Source organism: Ranitomeya variabilis, chromosome 3 (genome assembly GCF_051348905.1).
Source record: "Ranitomeya variabilis isolate aRanVar5 chromosome 3, aRanVar5.hap1, whole genome shotgun sequence".
NCBI lineage: Eukaryota > Metazoa > Chordata > Amphibia > Anura > Dendrobatidae > Ranitomeya > Ranitomeya variabilis.
In genome coordinates, this window is record NC_135234.1 from 182,037,923 (window position 1) to 182,060,516 (window position 22,594).

At 45.3% G+C, this 22,594-nt stretch overlaps 1 protein-coding gene across 2 annotated transcripts in view; it reads left to right on the forward strand.

The window, feature by feature from the left end:
• MOV10 (Mov10 RNA helicase) overlaps positions 1 to 22,594 on the forward strand; it is a 140,929-nt gene that overhangs the window by 97,307 nt on the left and 21,028 nt on the right. For both annotated transcript variants that reach the window (XM_077294911.1, XM_077294912.1), the window contains exons 12-16: positions 3,384 to 3,487; positions 16,380 to 16,477; positions 16,664 to 16,765; positions 16,862 to 16,964; positions 22,244 to 22,361. In XM_077294911.1, coding sequence (XP_077151026.1) covers positions 3,384 to 3,487; positions 16,380 to 16,477; positions 16,664 to 16,765; positions 16,862 to 16,964; positions 22,244 to 22,361 — 525 coding nt within the window. The remainder of the gene's footprint in view (positions 1 to 3,383; positions 3,488 to 16,379; positions 16,478 to 16,663; positions 16,766 to 16,861; positions 16,965 to 22,243; positions 22,362 to 22,594) is intronic.

Sequence of the window (22,594 nt, forward strand, 5' to 3'; positions counted from 1 at the left end):
TAAAGCTACAAGTAAAACTCCATATGAGCTATGGAACTGTGAGAAGCCCAACCTGAAGCATCTCAGGATATTCGGAAGCAAAACTTTTGTGCATGTTCCCAAAGAAAAACGTTCTAAGTGGGAATCTCATGCAAAGGAAGGAGTTCTTGTGGGGTACAGTGAAACTCAGAAAGGATACAGAATCCTGCATCCACAGACCAACACAGTAACAATCAGCAGAGATGTAGTGATTGATGAAAACTCAGTATCGCTCAAATTTCATGAGGTTACGCAAATAATTCAACCTAAGGAACAAGAATTTCAGTCAGTGATTCCAGACATTGAAGAGAATCTCAAAGAAAATACTGAAGTCTGGATATGCTCTGAAAGTACTGAAAAAGAAACAGAAGAACCAAGCCAACCTCAGGAGATCAGAAGATCAGAAAGATCAAATAAAGGAATTCCAGCTAAACGCCTTTCTTATATGGTCAGATCAATTCCAGAAGAAGAGCCACAGTCATGGCAGGAAATGCAAAAACTGCCTATTCATAAGAAGCAAAAATGGATAAAAGCTGCTGATGAAGAAATGGAATCCCTTCATAAGCTCAAAACATGGGAGCTCACAGAGCTACCTCAAGGCAAGAAAGCAATTGGATGTAAGTGGGTCTTTAAGAACAAATATGACTCCGAAGGTAATATTCACCGTTTTAAAGCAAGATTGGTCGCAAAAGGATATTCACAAAAATATGGTGAAGATTATGATGCTACTTTTGCTCCAGTTGCCAAGCAAACTACATTCAGAACTTTATTATCCATAGCTGCTGTTCAGCAGATGAAAGTAAGACATTTTGACATCAAAACAGCCTTTCTACATGGAGACATTGAAGAAGAGCTGTACATGACTCAACCAGAAGGCTATGTTAAAAGGGGTAAAGAGAACCTTGTTTGCAGAATGCAAAAATCTCTCTATGGCCTTAAGCAATCAGCAAGAGCATGGAACACTAAGATGAACAAAGTGTTAATCGACGAAGGATTTAAAAGGTCTCAAGCGGATCCATGTTTGTATACAAAAAGTGTATCACAAGATTGGATGTATGTTATTCTATATGTGGATGATGTAATAATAGCGCATCAAGAAGAGAGAGAAATTTCAAAACTAGGTCAAATTCTGAACAAGCATTTCGAGACCAAGGACCTTGGAGATGTGACATACTATTTGGGAATCCAAATCCAGAGAGAGGAAGATGGAAGTTTTCTTCTTAATCAAAATTCTAAAATCTCCACAGTTCTAAACCAGTTTGGAATGTCAGAAGCCAAAGGCATATCAACTCCAATGGATCCATCTTACCTAAAATTGGAAGGAGAAGAAGATCTGCTACCCACAAATGACAGTTACAGACAAGCAGTGGGGGCACTTCTATACATAGCAACCACAACCCGTCCAGATATCTCAGCCACAGTGGGAATTCTCTGCCGACGTGTAAGCAAGCCACGCCAAAGAGATTGGAATGCAATTAAGAGACTTCTTCAGTATCTTAAGGCAACCCAAGAGTTAAGTCTAAAGATTTCTGCATCAGGAGATCTAATTCTCAGAGGATATGTAGATGCAGATTGGGCTGGAGACTCAAGTGATCGAAGATCAACAAGTGGTTACTTGTTCAAGTTAGGACACACTTCAATCTCATGGTCGAGTAGAAAACAAGTGTCAGTTGCATTGTCTTCTACAGAAGCAGAATATACATCAGCTGCTCATGCAAGTCAAGAGTTAATTTGGTTGAAGCAACTTTTGGAAGAATTCGGCAAACCACTAGCTGAACCAACTGTTATCTATGAGGACAACCAAGGATGTATCAAGCTCGCCAGCAGTGAAAGGATAAGTGCAAGAACAAAGCACATTGATGTTAAACATCATCACTTGCGTGACTTAGTAGAGCGTGAAGTTCTAAAGTTTGTTTACTGTGAATCTGACAAGATGTTAGCAGATGTTTTGACAAAGCCATTGTCAAGAGCCAAGTTTGAAGAATTCAGAACTGCAATGGGATTAACAGGATAAGCAGTTGTTGAGTGGGGGTGTTGGAATAAGTTTAAATGCAACAACTCCATTCCTGTTGTAGTCTGCATTGAATGTCTATGAGTGTTCATTTGTCAGCTATGCTGTGATTGTTAAAGTTTGCCTTAAAAAAAAAAAAAAAAGGGTCAGAGGACACTCACTGATTGCATCAGTCTGCTGCTGTTTCCTTCACAGAGAGACATGTGTTACATGGACTAGATTATATTGGTAGTTACTGTCAAAGCTTTCTTATTTTGTTCCAGTTCAAGCTGCATATATTAAACACAGTTTGCCTTACGTTGGATTCTGCTGCTTATATGAAGTAACACGCGCTGCTGTGGTAATACTCCGGCTAACAACTATTGTATGTCTATCTATATCATTCATCCCATCTATTTATCCAACAGATTGTCAGGGCGGCTGTTCTGGTGTTTTGTGCATTTCTTCTATTCCCTGCAACAGTGTCCTGTACAGGAGATCATGCTGATTCTGTGTGGCCCCTGGGGGAGGGATTTAGGTAGAAATACAAGTGGCGTGCTCTTTGCTGGCTTGCAGCCCAGCCTAATAAGACATGACGGTAAACGTCAAAAGACAACTTTTAATTAGCAGTCTCCCCATCCCCCCCCCCTTTTTTTAAAGGTTGTTTGGCTAAGCATTTACTGCAGACGTTTCAAAAAAATGTGTCTCTTGGCAGGGATAAAATGCTGCATAAAAAAGAACGTTTTTTACTGCCATTTTTTTCCCCGTACATTGAAAATTTTACATGCTGCAGAAATGAAACTGCTTCAAATCTGCAAGGAAAAATAAGCATCATGTGCATGACATAAAAAAAAAAAAGTATGCATATAGATTTCTCTAGAGTGTTATCGGGGGGGTTGTATTCGTTTGTTTGAATGGAAAAAAATCTAATCCTTGGAAGAAAATGACAACTTTATTGTATTTTCTGTATAACAATAATATATATTGACACCATGTAATACTGAAAATCTTTGTTCTACTGATCTTTTTGTAAAAATGTTGTGTAAATTTCCTAATAAAAAATATCTGATTTAAAAAAGCAAAAAAAACAAAAGCAAAACAAACAAAAAAACTTCTAGCTAACTGCCCTTGGCATCAAGTGCATTCAGAATGTCATCTGAAACCTATGGAATATGATGGACATAACCCTGTAATTGGATTTCATTTCCTTATGTGGCATACTCTCATATTACATGGCATACTCAAATGTTCACTAAGATATATTGAATGATGATTTGTTAAATCATCGATTTAATTTGTTTAATCATAGAATGATTATTTGTTTCTTCCACTTTTTTTAATAGAAGATTTTCTTGTTTGTTTTTTTTTCCCGCAGCCATGTTGCAATTGGAATTCTAGGAGCCAGACATATGAATATCCTAATAAAGAGAAGCTCATGGAATACAGAGTTATCATAACAACTCTCGTCACGGCTGGAAGGTATGGGACATGTTACAGCAGAACTCCTCCTATTAACATCATTGTTTCATGCGTAGAATAAAGACTTCTCGTTTAGCAAATAAAGTGATTATTCCTGTGAGGTGCTGCAGCAGCTAACTGTGGTATGAATATACACTGCTCAAAAAAATAAAGGGAACACTAAAATCCCACATCCTAGATATCACTGAATGAAATATTCCAGTTGTAAATCTTTATTCATTGCATAGTGGAATGTGTTGAGAACAATCAAACCTAAAAATTATCAACGTAAATCACAACTAATATCCCACGGAGGTCTGGAGTTGGAATGATGCTCAAAATCAAAGTGCAAAATGAAGTTACAGGCTGATCCAACTTCAGTGCAAATGCCTCAAGACAAGGAAATGATGCTCAGTAGTGTGTGTGACCTCCACATGCCTGTATGATCTCCTTACAATGCCTGGGCATGCTCCTGATGAGGCGGCAGATGGTCTCCTGAGGGAACTCCTCCCAGACCTGGACTAAAGCATCCGCCAACTCCTGGACAGTCTGTGGTGAAGTGTGACGTTGGTAGATGGTGCGAGACATGATGTCTCAGATGTGTTCAATTGGATTCAGGTGTCGGAAACGGGCAAGCCAGTCATAGCTTCAATGCCTTCATCTTGCAGGAACTGCTGACACACTCCAGCCACATGAGGTCTGGCATTGTCCTGCATAAGGAGGAACCCAGGGCCAACCGCACCAGCATATGGTATCTCAAGGGGTCTGAGGATCTCATCTCTGTACCTGATGGCAGTCAGCCTACCTCTGGTGAGCACATGGAGGGCTGTGCGTCCCTCCAAAGAAATGCCACCCCACTCCATTAATGACCCACTGCCAAACCGGTCATGCTGAAGGATGTTGCAGGCAGCAGATCGCTCTCCACGGCGTCTCCAGACTCTCACGTCTGTCACATGTGCCCAATGTGAACCTGCTTTCATCTGTGAAGAGCACAGAGCGCCAGTGGCGAATTTGCCAATCCTGGTGTTCTGTGGCAAATGCCAAGCGTCCTGCATGGTGTTGGGCTGTGAGCACAACCTCCATCTGTGGATGTCGGGCACTCAGACCATCCTCATGGAGTTTTTCTAACCGTTTGTGCAGACACATGCAAATTTGTGGCCTGCTGGAGGTCATTTTGCAGGGCTTTGACAGTGCTCCTCCTGTTCTTCCTTGCACAAAGGCTGAGGTAGCAGTCCTGTTGCTGGGTTGTTGCCCTCCTACGGTCCCCTCCATGTCTCCTGGTGTACTGGCCTGTCTCCTGGTAGCGCCTCCAGGCTCTGGACACTACGCTGACAGACACAGGAAACCTTCTTGCCACAGTTCGCATGGATGTGCGATTCTGGATGAGCTGCACTACCTGAGCCTCTTGTGTGGGTTGTAGAGTCCGTCTCTTGCTACCACGAGTGTGAAAGCACAACCAACATTCCAAAGTGACCAAAACATCAGCCAGAAAGCATTGATACTGAAGGCCCCGTCTCACATAGCGAGATCGCTGCTGAGTCACAAGTTTTGTGATGCAACAGCGACCTCAGTAGCGATCTCGCTATGTGTAACACGTACCAGCGATCAGGCCCCTGCTGTGAGATCGCTGGTCGTGTCGGAATGGCCTGGACCTTTTTTTGGTCGTTGAGGTCCCGCTGACATCGCTGAATCGGTGTGTGTGACACCGATCCAGCGATGTCTTCACTGGTAACCAGGGTAAACATCGGGTTACTAAGCGCAGGGCCGCGCTTAGTAACCTGATGTTTACCCTGGTTACCAAAAAAAACAAACAGTACATACTCACCATCTGATGTCCGTCAGGTCCCTTGCCGTCTGCTTCCCACACTGACTGAGCGCCGCAAAGTGAAAGTGAAAGTACAGCACAGCAGTGACGTCACCGCTGCGCTATGCTCTCACTGTACGGCGGCTCTCAGTCAGAGCAGGAAGCGGACGGCAAGGGACCTGGACACCGAAAGGCGAGTATGTACTGTTTGTTTTTTTTGGTAACCAGGGTAAACATCGGGTTACTAAGCGCGGCCCTGCGCTTAGTAACCCGATGTTTACCCTGGTCACCCGGGTGCTGCAGGGGGACTTCGGCATCGTTGAAGACAATTTCAACGATGCCGAAGTCGTTCCCCTGATCGTTGGTCGCTGGAGAGAGCTGTCTGTGTGACAGCTCCCCAGTGACCACACAACGACTTACCAACGATCACGGCCAGGTCGTATCGCTGGTCGTGATCGTTGGTAAATCGCTATGTGTGCCGGGGCCTTGAGATGTGGTCTGTGTTCCCCACCTGCAGGACCATTCCTTTTATTGAGTGTGTCTTGATAATTGCCAATAATTTCCATCTGTTGTCTATTCCATTTGCACAACAGCATGTGAAATTGATTGTCCACTTAGGAAGCAACACTGTTTGACAGTTTGATTTCATAGAAGTTTGATTTACTTGGAGTTATATTCTGTTGTTTAAGTGTTCCCTTTATTTTTTTGAGCAGTGTATTTCTAGGCCATTAAATGAATAGCTGCCCATTTAAATACATTATATGTGGGCTGCCGCTGCTTGTACGCACGTTTTTGTCCTGGTTCGTAGAAGAAAGTCCCAAGCAGCGCATCCAGCTCAATGACGTTCAATTGACCTAATTTGACTTGATACAAAAAGTTTAGTAATTTTTCAAATGCTGTTTTTTTGTATACCGTATTTGATTTTTTGTTTTTTTGTTTTAGTTTTCATTTTATTCTTTCAGTTCGTTTTTTTTTTTTTGCGTTCAGATATATAGCTAATATAAAATTCTGTAAGATAACCTTGAAAACAGTCAAGTTTTCATACGAACGTGGTAAAGCTAGCCATTATATTTAGCCCATTTGTGGACCTTAAGTCATACATCAGATTGTATGTATGAATGCTCCCACCAAGAACATCTCAGGCTAAACTGCCTAATAAAGCACGTACTAAGTATTAGGGGGACCTGACACCTTTACCCTAAACTACTACCATGAATTTATTGGAATATGAATACACTACCTTAGGGTATGTGCACACGTTGCGGATTTCTTGCAGAAAATTCCTGAAGAAAACCGGAAATTTTCTGCAAGAAATCCGCATTTTTTTTTTGCGTTTTTTTTCCGTTTTTTTTCGCGTTTTTTTAGCATTCTGCAAGCGTAATTAGCTTGCAGAATGCTAAAGTTTTCCAAGCGATCTGTAGCATCGCTTGGAAAACTGACTGACAGGTTGGTCACACTTGTCAAACATAGCGTTTGACAAGTGTGACCAACTTTTTACTATAGATGCAGCATCTATAGTAAAAGATAGAATGTTTAAAAATAATAAAAAAAATAAAAAAAATGCTTATACTCACCCAGACATCTCCTCAGCGGCCGTCCGGCTCCTCTTCTAGCTAGTCTGTGCGCACAGGACCTCCCGTGACATCAGATGGTGAGTATGTACTGTTTGTTTTTTTTGGTAACCAGGGTAAACATCGGGTTACTAAGCGCGACCCTGCACTTAGTAAACCGATGTTTACCCTGGTTACCTGGGTGCTGCAGGGGGACTTCAGCATCGTTGAAGACCGTTTCAACTATGCCGAAGTCGTTCCCCTGATCGTTGGTCGCTGGAGAGAGCTGTCTGTGTGACAGCTCCCCAGTGACCTAAACATTGACGCTGCAGCGATCGGCTCGTTGTCTATATCGCTGCAGCGTTGCTGAGTGTGACGGTACCTTAATACTCCTATTCCCTATCTCTAGTATGCCCCCTCTATTCTAATCCTGCTATTGTCTTATACTATTAGGGTACTGTCACACAGTGCAATTTTCGTCGCTACGACGGCACGATCCGTGACGTCGCAGCGTCGTATGATTATCGCTCCAGCGTCGTAGACTGCGGTCACACTTTGCAATCACGGCGCTGGAGCGATGCCGAAGTCCCCGGGTAACCAGGGTAAACATCGGGTAACTAAGCGCAGGGCCGCGCTTAGTAACCCGATGTTTACCCTGGTTACCAGCGTAAACGTTAAAAAAACAAACAGTACATACTTACATTCCGGTGTCTGTCCCCGGCGTCTCAGCTTCTCTGCACTGTGTAAGCACCATAGCCGGAAAGCAGAGCGGTGACGTCACCGCGTCACCGCTGTGCTCGCTTTCCGGCCGGCAGGCGCTCACACAGTGCAGAGAAGCTGAGACGCCGGAGGACAGACACCGGAATGTAAGTATGTACTGTTTGTTTTTTTAACGTTTACGCTGGTAACCAGGGTAAACATCGGGTTACTAAGCGCGGCCCTGCGCTTAGTTACCCGATGTTTACCCTGGTTACAAGCGAACACATCGCTGGATCGCTGTCACACACAACGATCCAGCGATGTCAGCGGGTGATCAAGCGACGAAAGAAAGTTCCAAACGATCTGCTACGACGTACGATTCTCAGCAGGGTCCCTGATCGCTGCTGCGTGTCAGACACTGCGATATCGTAACGATATCGCTAGAAGGTCACGAATCGTACCGTCGTAGCGATCAAAATTGCACTGTGTGACAGTACCCTAACCCTACACTATCCTTAATCTTATAAGCAGTGCATATCAAACACATTAACATTGCAGTACATAGACACACTAACACTTATAAACGCTCTGAAACCACACACATGACATGTGAACAACTTCCAAAGGGAGGGAAGCATATGATGGACTCTGTCACCTCCTTACAATAGCATGATTAATTGGAGAATTAGCAGTGGTGTATCTAGAGCCTGATGGGTCTCAGTGCAAGATTTGGACCTACCTTCCCCCATCCTGAATAAATTATATATGTGCCCTCCATCCTGGTATAGATGTCCCTCATGATGGCCCCCAGGAAGGTACATGGAAGTCATTGGGCCCCTTAGCAGAAGTATAATGCACTCCCCATAGTCCTCTATATAGTATAACGCACATTCCATAGTCATACATGTAATTTAATGAACAGCCCATAGTCATCCATATTGTAGTATGGCCACTGATTTAAAAATTAATTCTTGCCTTCCCTCTGCTCCCCTGCCACGCGACATCCTCTTGTGAAGCCTGCAGCTGACTTCATTGTGCGTCGGGAGTGCATGATGTTACTACCATGTGCCCTGGTCTTATGCACACAGACATCAGCTGCTGGCCTCTGATTGGCCAGCAGCGTGTATTGCCACACAGGGACCCAATGGGTCTGTGTGGTGCAACACACTTCAGCTGGATGTTCTGAGGACGCACATCCAGTAGAAGTTTGTGTCGGTGGGCCCCTGACCCGTCTGGCCAAGTCACAGCGGCCGTTAAGCCACTGACAACTGGGCTTGGGGAAAACAGTGCCCCCCAACTAATCACCCACTAACTAGCATATCCTCACCAAAGTTATAAAATAGTTTTTAGCCATCTGAAATAATCCTTTTACACAATAAAAATGGCTTGTTAGGTAGGTTATTCATATGGCAAGGAGGACATTGTGGCAGTATGGGACCTGGGCAAGCCATAAGGTTCCCGTGTGTGTGTGTGATGTGATGGATTATATATTATGTCATTGGAGCGCCCCCACACCGCCGCAGGGCCGAGGGGTACCCGGAGCCGGGCCTCTGGGATCTCCGTTCTGGGGTTGTCACGGTGGCTAGACCCGGTCCGTGGCCCTGTCTGTCAGTGGGGGACGTCCAGTGCAATAAGTGGTGTTGTAACGGTGCAGTTGTGGGGTGCAGGTCGTGGTAAATAACGAGGACACCAGGTTGCAGTCTCTTTACCTCTTTACTGGAGATCTCTGAGTCCTCAGTCCAGAATACGGTTCACCAGGCTGCGCAAGTCCGGCCGGTCCAATGGCACTTCCAGAGTTCTCTTCACAGGTGGAAATCGGTGCCTTCCTTCTTAGCGCTTTGTGTTGTAGTCCTCCCCTGCTGTGCTTACGGAAAGTACCCCACAACTGTTGTGTCTGTTTCTTAAGTTCCCTCACAACTCGATTAAATGATGTTCTTCTAATCGTCCGTCCCTCCCTGATGTTACGGTTAGAACGGCACCCGTTTGTCGGGTAGGCCTGGAGTTCTTCCGGGACCCTAGAGACGCCCCTCTCCCGCAATTGCCTCCCAAGACTTCATAGGTGATATGTGTTAGACAGCCTGCCTTAAACTGACTGTCCTGCCGCTGTTTAGAGTATTGCTTGAAGCTGAATGTTATAATACTCCCTCGGCGTTCCGGCCACCGGTAATGCGCCTCAGTAGGGTGTTGCTCCGGTCTTACAGCACGACCCCTACTGGAATTCTCCTATTGCTTGATCTCGTTTCTCACTCAGCACAATCTATCTCGCTTCTAGTCCTTTCTTAGGGCACCGCCGCTATTCTGAGCAGGCACGGTCCCGTTACGTTCTTTCCAATGCCAAGCCTCTGCCAGGATCCCACCCCTGGCAGAGACCCTACTGTCTCTTCCTCCACAACACCCTCTGCCACTGAGTGTTGCTTCGTCCAATCCAGTCAGCTTTCTGATCTAACTTCCTGCCTGACCCCCAGTTTACCCACTATGGTGGGGAGTGGCCTAATGAATAGAACCCTTAGCTCCCCCCGGAGGCCCTGCTGTGAAACATATTGGTGTCTGTGATACCTGATCAGATGAACTCCTTCAGTGCCATCGGACGCACCATGGCTCCCCATAGTGGCGGAGCCACAGTACTGCAACGACCAGGACTCTGGGGCGCTGCACTCCCCCCTGGTTAAACACAGTACTCCGGGACTGGGAAGAAAACAACAATACAGGTTAGCAAAAAGACATACAATTTTGTTGAGTGCAAACAATAAGTATACTTGAACAGGCTTCCCTTTATGGGAGGTGAGGACACTTTAACGTTACAAACATAATTAAATATCATAGCAACAGGCTACAATTAACTCTCATTACCCAACCGGGTATTCTACTAAGTGCAATTAAATGAACAATAATTTAACATTGCCTTCAAGGAACATACACTCCTAGCTCGCTAAAGGCCTTCCCATAATCACATTACAGGGCAAGTTAACTTTTCATTCTCCTACTTTGAACCTGCAGGACCGCCTGTCCCTATGGCACCAGACCTACTGCCTCTCCTTTCTTTTACAGGACCGCCCCGTTCAGCCAGGGCCTACTGCCTTTCTTTACTATACATGGTATAGACATAACATTCCTTTCAATTAGAGAACATGGAGCCGGCTCTACTTGGCTCCTATTAGGACTCACTCACTAACCCCTACGGGTTCACTTTCTGTCCTTAGTAACACATTATTAACTTTCTATGGGGACTCAGGGTTTACCTTCTATCCTCACCTTCATTATTACTTTCTTACTTTCACTTAAGCAGAACTCTAAATCTGCCCCTACGGGCTTTCTGCATCTTTCTTTTTCAAAGAACATTATCTAGGTTTCACATTTTAAACAAATTGAACACACATAACTTTCCTATATGCAAAACAGTTACATTTCTTCCAGAGCATCATCATCAGTATTTCTTTACATTTAACTAGTTAAAACACATACAACTTTTCTCATTCCAACATTACCATGGCATTACTGTTCTTAAAACAGTATCTCTCGTAAGTACGCTGTTGGACATCCCCTTTAAAAGAGGATCAAGTCTTTCTGAGGTAGCTCGTCTTCTCAGCCTACCAGTCTTTGTTCAGCAAAGGTTCCAGAACGGTATCTTCGCAAAGAGTCTTTAAATAAAACCAGTAGGAAGCGCCTTTAATAAGGTGCAAACTATTTACAAGAAAGTTTGGATCATGCACTGTTCATGATTTCTCAGTTTGTAAAACTTGTGCAAAACTGTAGAAAAACAAACAATAAGGATCCCGGGTCAACTAAGGGATCCATAAAAAGTTAACCCTGGACGGGTTTAGCAGCAAACAGTAAACAAACAGTTAAAAGGAGAACTATTTACATTTTCAAAAGAAACAGTAAAACCTTACTGTGGTGAAGCGGAAGGTGGTCTCCTATCCGGCCTCACCAGGCCAACAGATCGCACTGGTGAGCCAGGACGCCGTTCCGGTCCCAGCAGTGATAAAATCCCTCGCCGGGAGGCCCTTCTTACTGGCAGGCGCACACGTTCCTCCGGGGCACGGCGAGGTCGGGCTTCTTGTGGTTCCGCGGGGCCAGGCTCCGCTGCTTTTCCCTTGGGATCACCTTCTTCCGGTGCTTCAGCAGCAGCCTGGAGGGCGATGCACCGCTGAACACCTCGCGCCACCCAGCCAGCTTCTCCCGTAGCCCTCCTCCATCGGGTGTACGTCACCGCATCACCTGGCTCCAGGTCGCGGAGAAACCTTCCGCTGCAGGGCTCCACTTTTTCCCGTTCCACGTGGATTTGCAGCGGCTCCCCAATCTCCTGGATGACCCCGCGTCCATATTGGGGGTTAAAGGAGACCACTACACCCCAGTGGGACAAGGGGGGCTCCGCAACAGTGAGCAAGTCTACCTGGGGTACCGGTTGTGGCCGGGCTCGCCATGCAGCCATCATGTGCCGCAGGTGTTTGGCTTCAGGCAGGAGCTTCAAGCCTGGTGTCAGCGGCGCACTTCCAGCCGCGACCGGGTTGAAAGGATCAAGGGACACTGGAGACAAGCAGACCTCCGTGGGCCGGCCCAGCCGAGCAGTCACTCGAGCATCGGCCTCCAGGCGAGCAGCGATCCGCCGGGCCTCGGCTGCGGCCACGCACTCTTCCGACGGCGGCCTGGGGGGTCGGCCCATCGTTGGCTCCGTGAGGGTCAGCTCCCGCAGCGGCGGCGTATCCTGAGCCACACCGGGCTGTCCAGCCTCTCTCGGAGTTCGACCATCCCCATGCGGTGCTTCTGGTGTCGCCATCTTTATCTCCTCTCCAATGTCTTCTTCCCGCGGTCTCTTTCGTGGGCGGCCCCGTCCCCATGGTCTCCACCCTCCGACCAGGATCAGGAGGCGGACCTCGGCTGTTGACGGGCACGTCCTCAGGACACAGAAATACTTAGACTGGGCGGCCATTGCTGTTCGCGCTCTCCAGCTTGCCTACGCCCCCTTCACGCCCCTCTTCTCTTCCTGCGCTCTCCTCAGCGCTACAATGGCGGCGGATTTTGGCGGCAAATGGCACAACACACAGTCCTCTTAATAAAGTACAGTCCAAGCACAACAAATCACAGTCTCTAGGCACACATGACCTGATTCTTCAGGCTTAAGTAGATCCTGTTCGTGACGCCAAAATTTGGAGCGCCCCCACACCGCCGCAGGGCCGAGGGGTACCCGGAGCCGGGCCTCTGGGATCTCCGTTCTGGGGTTGTCACGGTGGCTAGACCCGGTCCGTGGCCCTGTCTGTCAGTGGGGGACGTCCAGTGCAATAAGTGGTGTTGTAACGGTGCAGTTGTGGGGTGCAGGTCGCGGTAAATAACGAGGACACCAGGTTGCAGTCTCTTTACCTCTTTACTGGAGATCTGAGTCCTCAGTCCAGAATACGGTTCACCAGGCTGCGCAAGTCCGGCCGGTCCAATGGCACTTCCAGAGTTCTCTTCACAGGTGGAAATCGGTGCCTTCCTTCTTAGCGCTTTGTGTTGTAGTCCTCCCCTGCTGTGCTTACGGAAAGTACCCCACAACTGTTGTGTCTGTTTCTTAAGTTCCCTCACAACTCGATTAAATGATGTTCTTCTAATCGTCCGTCCCTCCCTGATGTTACGGTTAGAACGGCACCCGTTTGTCGGGTAGGCCTGGAGTTCTTCCGGGACCCTAGAGACGCCCCTCTCCCGCAATTGCCTCCCAAGACTTCATAGGTGATATGTGTTAGACAGCCTGCCTTAAACTGACTGTCCTGCCGCTGTTTAGAGTATTGCTTGAAGCTGAATGTTATAATACTCCCTCGGCGTTCCGGCCACCGGTAATGCGCCTCAGTAGGGTGTTGCTCCGGTCTTACAGCACGACCCCTACTGGAATTCTCCTATTGCTTGATCTCGTTTCTCACTCAGCACAATCTATCTCGCTTCTAGTCCTTTCTTAGGGCACCGCCGCTATTCTGAGCAGGCACGGTCCCGTTACGTTCTTTCCAATGCCAAGCCTCTGCCAGGATCCCACCCCTGGCAGAGACCCTACTGTCTCTTCCTCCACAACACCCTCTGCCACTGAGTGTTGCTTCATCCAATCCAGTCAGCTTTCTGATCTAACTTCCTGCCTGACCCCCAGTTTACCCACTATGGTGGGGAGTGGCCTAATGAATAGAACCCTTAGCTCCCCCCGGAGGCCCTGCTGTGAAACATATTGGTGTCTGTGATACCTGATCAGATGAACTCCTTCAGTGCCATCGGACGCACCATGGCTCCCCATAGTGGCGGAGCCACAGTACTGCAACGACCAGGACTCTGGGGCGCTGCATCATTACAGATGATTTTTAACTATCTTGGCGAACTTTTATCTCGTATGCATGTCCAGTTTAGTCCTGAGGTTGAAAATGTACACGCAACTTTGTAGCACAACAGTTTGTGCGTTGCCAGATTTAGATCTAAAGGTACCTTCACACTAAACGACTTTGCAACGATAACGATAGCGATCCGTGACGTTGCAGCGTCCTGGATAGCGATATCGTTGTGTTTGACACGCAGTAGCGATCTGGATCCTGCTGTGATATCGCTGGTCGTTGCTGAAAGTCCAGAATCATACAGGGTACCCACGTGTGCAGGCCTATACTCAGGCCAAATAATAGGTATCTCCTTTGTCAGACCCCCTGACGAAGAAGATACATCCGAAACGCGCGTCGGGCGCACGCTGGTTCAGGTCTCGATTAACCCCCAGGTATATATAAAAAATATTTTTTTTCATATACATTGCTGTGCTATCGTATACAAGCAAATGGTTACCTATTATTTGGCCTGAGTATAGGCCTGCACACGTGGGTACTCTGTATGATTGGGTTATATAATCCCTTGTTGTTATGCACTTTTTCTGCACCATTTGCACAGCGCTAGAAAGTTAATCTGTATTTTGCACATAACCTATAATATATATTTTTTATAATCACGTTTTTTTTTATGTTTTAACACTTTTTATTGTAACCTCTGCATCCTATGATATGCACAGCTAGAAAGGAGACACTATACTGGGGGCTATTTTTTGAGTATTTCCATTTCCTGACCTCGTGAGTAAGTTATATATACTTGTAATTTTTATTGCTGTTATTTTAATTAAATAACAATATTTTTTTATTCGCTGTATGCAATTGTTGCCAACTTTATAAATAAAGGCCTATTTTTTAATTATTCCCGAGTTCATTGATTTTCTGGTGATCTCCTATCCATGGTGGTTTGGTATTTGAATGTTTTACAATGGTAACCAGGGTAAATATCGGGTTACTAAGCGCAGGGCCGCGCTTAGTAACCCGATATTTACCCTGGTTACCATTGTAAAAGTAAAAGAAACCACTACATACTCACCCTCTGATGTCTGTCATGTCCCCCGGCGTCCGCGCTGCAGCTCAGAGCTTCCTGCACTGACTGTGTCAGTGCCGGCCGTAAAGCAAAGCACAGCGGTGACGTCACCGCTGTGCTTTAGGGCCGGCGCTTACACAGTGCAGGGAAGCTGAAGGCGAGGGACGCGACAGACACGGCAATGTAAGTATGTACTGTTTGGTTTTTTTACATTTACACTGGTAACCAGGGTAAACATCGGGTTACTAAGCGCGGCCCTGCGCTTAGTAACCCGATGTTTACCCTGGTTACCCGGGGACTTCGGCATCGTTGGTCGCTGGAGAGCTGTCTGTGTGACAGCTCTCCAGCGACCACACAGCGACTCTGCAGCAATCGGCATCGTTGTCGATATCGCTGCAGCGTCGCTTAATGTGATGGTACCTTAAGTAAAAACCTTATTTAACCCAAGGTCACAGCAAATATTTACCCAGTGGCTCAAAAGTAATTGTCATTCGAGTGTCCAGTTAGCAGATCTTGGGTCCTTTTTTTTTTTTATTTTATTTTATTGTCTCTTATGAATTGGACATTGTAGTAAAAAATTAGCAAAATCTTCTAACAGAGATGAGTGGAGAAATAAAATCACCCATCGTTTCAGCACAGATGCACTGATGACCCACTGAATTCTAAGCCTTTATTTTCATGATTCCAGTGATGATTCATCCCTTCAGTAATGTTTGTGTACCTTGATATCTGCAATCTTACATCTTATTATGGAGAAATCCACGTTTTTCGTATATGTAAATGAGCTGTTCAGGACTATTGGCCAGAAACTGATCTGCAAGAGAATCTGCCTCCAGAGATTATTTTAAATGAAAGGAAGAGTTACCAGTGTAAGACATGTAACTAACACAGAACAGGAGAGCTGAACTTGTCACATTTTCTGCAGCTCTCTGAGCTCTGCTGTATTGCAACACTATTACAACCCTGACTGAAATGGAAGCTGAAGCACTGATGTGCCAGTTATAACACAGATCTGAGATCACAAGAGCAGAGAGGCATTAAATACACTGTTAATGCCTCTTTTCATGTAAAATTACCTTTGTAGGAAGATTCTCATGCAGCAGATCAGTGCCGATCCATAGCTTGGAACAGCTCATTTACATATAAGAAAAATGATGATTTCTCTGGAATTAAACAGCAGATGACAGATATCGAAATGTCATTTTATTCAGGTTCATATGACCTACATGCCCATATAGGCGGCGTAGGCGGGTTGATCCTACTGACCGATCCCCTTTTAAATGGAATGTATCCTCCAAAAATGTACATAACTTTCAGAAGGTTTGTAGAATGGGTTGTTTAGAAAATTTGTATTTATAATAAAGATCATCTTATCTTGGCCAGAGTGTAGAACATTGAAATAGATTGCATCTCACTCTGGAGGTCTTGTCTTTTTTGTGGTTTCTCAACAAGTAGATTGTGAACAACCTCTTTTAATGAAAGTCTCATGCCGCAATCTTGTATTTTCCAGGCTTGCATCTGCAAAATTCCCATCTGGTCACTTTTCTCATGTGTTTATTGATGAATCCGGACATGCAGTAGAGCCTGAGTGTGTAATAGCTGTCGCAGGTATCGGAATATTCATCAGTGAACTCTTTTCATGCTGTACATGTACCTAGTAATCATTATATTACATCGATGCCCAGTTATAGTCCAACTCTAAACTTACATTCTAGAAGAATTTGTGATCTTTGTAGTGAAAATGCCCATAAATAAGGCCAAATGTTACTAACTTCAACACCTCCTCAATTTTAGGTATTCTGGATGTGATGAAAGGAGGGCAGTTGGTTCTGGCTGGTGATCCGAAGCAGCTTGGCCCAATATTAAGGTCTCCATTTGCCATTGATCATGGATTAGGTGAGCACCTATAATCTTACGTGGTTCTCTGCAAATCCTAATAATGGGCACAATCTGTAATTTTAAAGTTGTGGTGTTTCACATTTTGTTTTGCAGCTATGTCTTTGCTTGAAAGATTGATGACTCAAAATCCACTTTATGGAAAATCCAGCGGGTCTTACGATGCCAAGTTTGTCACAAAGTTGCTGCAAAATTACAGGTCTGTGCTGTGATCTCTTTTAGGTCATGTTCCTATGATGAGTGTTTTGATGTTGCAGATTTTCTGCAGTATCTCTGCACCTATCCACTAAGGCTGTGACACACTATTTGCATCAGATTTCTCTGCACCAAAAAAGTCTTGGCAGGAAAAACACAGGGTAAAATATATACATTTTTGCTACAATTTTATCTCCATTTTTACCTACTTTTTTTTCTTCCTTTGAATCTGTGAAAAATGCTGAAAGAATTGACTTACTGCATGTGTGAGAAAATGAACCCCAGATGGAAATACTTAAGGGAAAAAACGCACCATGACCTTGAGATTTTCGAAATATCATTCGTTTTGCGTTTACTGTAAAAAAAATAAAAAAAAACACAAAACATTTTTTTTTTATGTTAAATTATAAAGCGACCAAGAGCAGTAGCCCTGGTCAAGCTGCTGCCCCATAACATCCTGGCACTTTACAGACAATGGGTGTCTTAGTACGTTTTCAGCATTACTATCCGTGTCTCCTGACCTATCCCTACGTCTACTGGTTCTGTCAGCCCCAGGATTTCCTTTCCAGTTCCACAGTGCACCTGGGATCCGTTACCTTCCCTTCACGAGGTTCCACGTCCATCGTCCTCTGTACGTTGGAGGATAAGGCACTTTTCAAAGTATCTGTATTAAGCCTTGAGCGCTGGACCTTGCAGGAATGTCCACAAGTGATTCCATTAAGGCGTCCCACTGCCCGAACAATAGATTTTTGCTGGTGCTAGCATCCCACTGCACTTGAATTTGACCATGGTTTACGCACTTCCTATCTGACTGCCTACAAGGAAGCCGACCCTTTTTACTGTGGCATTCCTTTCCCTCTATGGGCTAGTCCCAAACTTTAACTATGTCTGTCCCTACCGTATGAAGTTGGGAAGATCATATTCACAGTACCATGCATTAGTTTCTGTCAAAACGTATTACACCTATGAAGAATTCCTGCTGCATATGATGTATAGAGTGATAGGTGTTAGTACAATATGCATCATTCACTAAATATATTACACTTACATTGCTTACCAAGTCTATCTTCTGTCCTAAATCCTAACCTATGCCTCTCCTACTGTACACTAAACATTACTATATACATATATATTGTTACAGTCATCGTTCAAAGTGTTTCAATGTAGAAAAAATGGTCTGCGCTCAAGATTTAAAGGAGAGGTGCAGGAGGAGTGGGTCGTAATCCTAATGCATACAATAAGGAAAATCCATTGCACTCTCTCAAAAACTGATATTTTGCAAAGTAATTTTTATGATTAGCATATATACATAAGATGAATCAGATGGGGTACCTAAGCGACAATATAAAGGAGGTTTCGACCTTTCCCGGGTCTTTGTCAATCTTGCAGAATATCTGAATCACTTGAATGATGGGTGTAGAAACAGGCTTATGTTATTTGTGGATTGCACACTGCAATGGCACAGGACACGCCACCATTACCAATATACTCATTCGAATAGATAGTCTAGGCCAGGGGTGGGGAACCTTTTTCCAGCTGGGGGCCATTTGGAAATTTCTACCATCATTCGGGGGCCACACAAAAATGATCACCTTGAAAATTACCCCGGTATATTTAGTCAAACAATTATGGTAACACACCCTTAATGTGATGGCTGGAGCTGTTTCTCTTTGGTACAGCTGTCATGTTAGGTTATACTGATCATGTTGCTTCTCACAGCTGCTTTTCCAGGTTTGTGTCGTGCCATGAGAGCAGTCAACTTTTTGTCATAAGTTTTGTAAATCATATACATCAACATAGGAGACGATGGGACTGCTGTATATACACCACATAAGAGACGATGGGACTGCTGTATAAGGATCACATAGGAGACACTGACTGCTGTCTATACATCAGAGGAGACGCTGAGACTTCTGTTTGTATATCACATGGAGGACGTGGAGATGGCTGTACATACATCACACAGGAGATGCTGGCACTGCTGAATATACATCACGTAGGAGACACAGGGACTGCTGTATATACATAACATAGGAAATATTGACACTGCTATATATGCATCACAGGAGACTCTGGGGTCATATAAATTACAGGAGGGGCTGGGGGGCATATACATCACAGTAGATGCTGGGACATATTCAAAACCAGGGAGGCTGGGGGGAATAGACATCAATGAGGGGATATAAACATCACTAGGAAGCACACACCACACTGGGGTATATATATGTCCCTGGGGGAATATACATCACTGGTGGAGTCACATACATCACTGGGGGCTATATACATCACAGGTGGGGGATATACAGCACTGGGGCGATATACAGTACTCAGCGGGATATACAGCACTTCTGGGGAATATACATATCACAAACAGCACTTGGGGAGGGGGGATATACAGCACTAAAGGACAGGCATCACTGGGGAGGCACACAGATCACTGGATGGGGTTCATAGATCACTGGGGGGACACAGATCATGGGGGGCACAGATCAAGGGGGAACACAAAGATCACAGGGAGGCACAGAAATCACTGGGGGTGGCACAAAGATCACAGGGGGCACAAATCACAGGAGGGCACATAGCTGGAGGGCACAAATCACGAAGGGGTACATAGCTGGAGGGGACAGATCACAGGAAGCACAAATATCACAAGGGTACATAGAGGGGGCACAGGGAGGGATCACAGGGTGCAGAAATCTGGGAGCCTCAGATCACAGGGGTGCATATAGCTTGGGGGCACAGATCACAGGGGGCACATATCTGTTGGGCACAGATCACAGGGGAGCATATAGCTGGTGGGCAGAAATCACTGGGGGCATATAGCTGAGGGGGCAGAGATCACAGGGGGCACATAGCTGGGGGGGCAGAGTTCACAAGGGACACTGATCACATGGGAGCACAAATATCACAGGGGGTACATAGCAGGGGGCACGGGCATCACAGGGGGCAGAAATCTGGGAGCCTCAGATCACAGGGGTGCATATAGCTGGGGGGCACAGATCACGGGGCATATAGCTTGTGGGCACAAATCACGGGGCATGTAGCTGGGGGAGTACAGGGATCACAGGGGGAACAGAGTTCACAAGGGTGCATATAGCTAAGGGGCACAGATCACGGGGCATGTAGCTGGGGGGGTACAGGGATCACAGGGGGGCATATAGCGGGGGGCACAGATATTATAGGGGGAGGGAACAAAGCTGGGTCCACAGATCACAGGGGGACACAGATCACAAGGGGGCATATAGTTGGAGGGCACAGAGATCACATGGGGGCACCGAGATTACACATCACATAGCTGAGGGGCACAGATCATCTGGCACAGAAATCACCAGCAGACAGGCACAGAGCTGTCGGCGCAGAGATTGCTCTGGACTCTCTTGCAGCAGCTCCTCTTCTGGGACAGGAGGATGGGAGAGCATTGGGTGGTAACCCCGCCCAGCCTTGAGCTAACGCCACCGACCCCGATGACATCATCATTCATGTTCAGGCAGCATTCTGTAATGAACACTGTGTGCACTTGGGGTTAGAGGGCCGGCAGCTGGCAGGATACGGCTCCCGCCCGAGCATTGCGGACTCTGGGGACCTGCCTGCAAGGCCGTATGTGGCCCGTGAGGCAGCGGTTACCCACCCCTAGTCTAGGCAATCCCCAAATAAAACAAGCCTGTGTTTCTACACTCTGCATTAAAGCGATTCAGATATTCCGTGACCTTGCCAAAGAATCGGGACAGGTCAAAACATCCTTTTTGTCGCTTATGTACCCCAACTGATTCAGCTTGTGTATATATGCTAATCAATAAAATTACCTTGCAAAACATCAATTTTTGCGAGTGTGGCGGATTTTCTTTCTTGTTGGCACCCTTGAAATAGTTCCAGAAAATGATTGCAATTACACGTTTATTTCCTTTTGTGTGTATTGGAACAACACAAAGAAAAATGAATGAAAGAAAGGGTATGCAAATTGCTTCTTCTGAGAAAAAGAGGACTTAAACTCTATAGCGCCACCTGTTGGAAGTAGCGATCCTACAAGTCACAATCAACCCTTTAACGAGTCGTGCAATATGACTTAGGATAAAAGCCAAATCAGTATCTCAATTCGCAGACACGGTGTTTCGGGCTGTTGGCCCTCGTCAGTGCGAAGCATGAGAACTGATTTGGCTAGGTGAGAGGCTCTGGACTGGGGTCTAAGGGGCAATGTTTCTCCTTATGGAGAGTGACATACCAGCTCTGGCTGTCAAGGTAAGGAGGCTTATTCGCCGTGCAATGCTCCTCTGGGAAATATAATATGCAAATTGCCTCTTCTGAGAAAAAGAGGACTATAGAGTTTAAGTCCTCTTTTTCTCAGAAGAGGCAATTTGCATATTATATTTCCCAGAGGAGCATTGCACGGTGAATAAGCCTCCTTACCTTGACAAGCCAGAGATGGTATGTCACTCTCCATAAGGAGAAACGATACCCGAAAAAAAGGGCACATTTGACACATTTTCACATAAGACTCCCAAAATGGGCCAGACAAAATTGTTGGCACTTAATTGTTTCAAGCATGTGATGCTCATTTAAACTCACCTGTGACATGGAGAACAGAAAGAGAAGAGAACTGTCTGAGAACTTGAGAACCAAAATTGTTGAACAGTATCAACAATCTCAAGGTTGCAAGTCCATCTCCAGAGATCTTGATTATTTTGTGCACCGTCGACAAAGGAACACCAAGACCTTTACAACCCATGGCACTGTAGCTAATTTGGATGTGGACGTCTGAGAAAAATTGAAGAAAGGTTGCAACTCAGGATAGTCCAAATGTTAGATAAGAAGCCCCAATCAAGCTATCTTGCAGGCTCAGGGTGCATCCGTGACAGTGTGAACTATCCGTTGACATTTGAATGAAATAAAACGCTATGACAGAATACCCAGGAGGACCCCACTGATGACAGAGACATAAAAAAATTAGACTGCAGTTTGCCAAAATGTATGGAAATCAAAATTCTCCTGGGAAAGCATCTTGTGGACCGATGGGATCAAGATGAAGCTTATTGTTAAAGCCCATCATCTTACTATTTAATGAAAACGGAATGAGAAAAGATCACAGTACCTACAGTCAAATATGGTGGAGGTTCAAAGATGTATTGGAGTTGCTTTGCTGCCTCTGGCACTGGGTGTCTTGACTGTGTGCAAGGCATCATAATAAAAAAAAAAAAAAGTAAGAAAAAGTTTAGTCCAACAAGTAGATAGGGAATTGTGTACTGTTTTAACTTTTTCCATGTTGTTGTTAAAATCCATTTTAACTAGGTCTCATCCTGACATTCTCTCTGTTCCTAATGAACTTTTCTATGATAATGAGCTGCAAGTCAAGGCTGATGAAATGGTCACACATGCATACTGCCGCTGGGAGAAGCTGCCGAAAAAGGTAAGCCTTACTTTTTTATTTAAAGAATAGGGAAAAAAAAAAAAGATTTTCTAACTATATAGAAGCTTTTGCTTAGGATAAATTTTTACACTGTGATGGATTCTACAAAATAACTCAAAGCATCAAATCCACATTTCCCACCACTGATACCGTATATGTGAATTATGGATAGTTGCATGACCGCTGTTTACTGGTTTCTAGTGATGATGTCTGCTTTAGGGATTTCCTTTCAG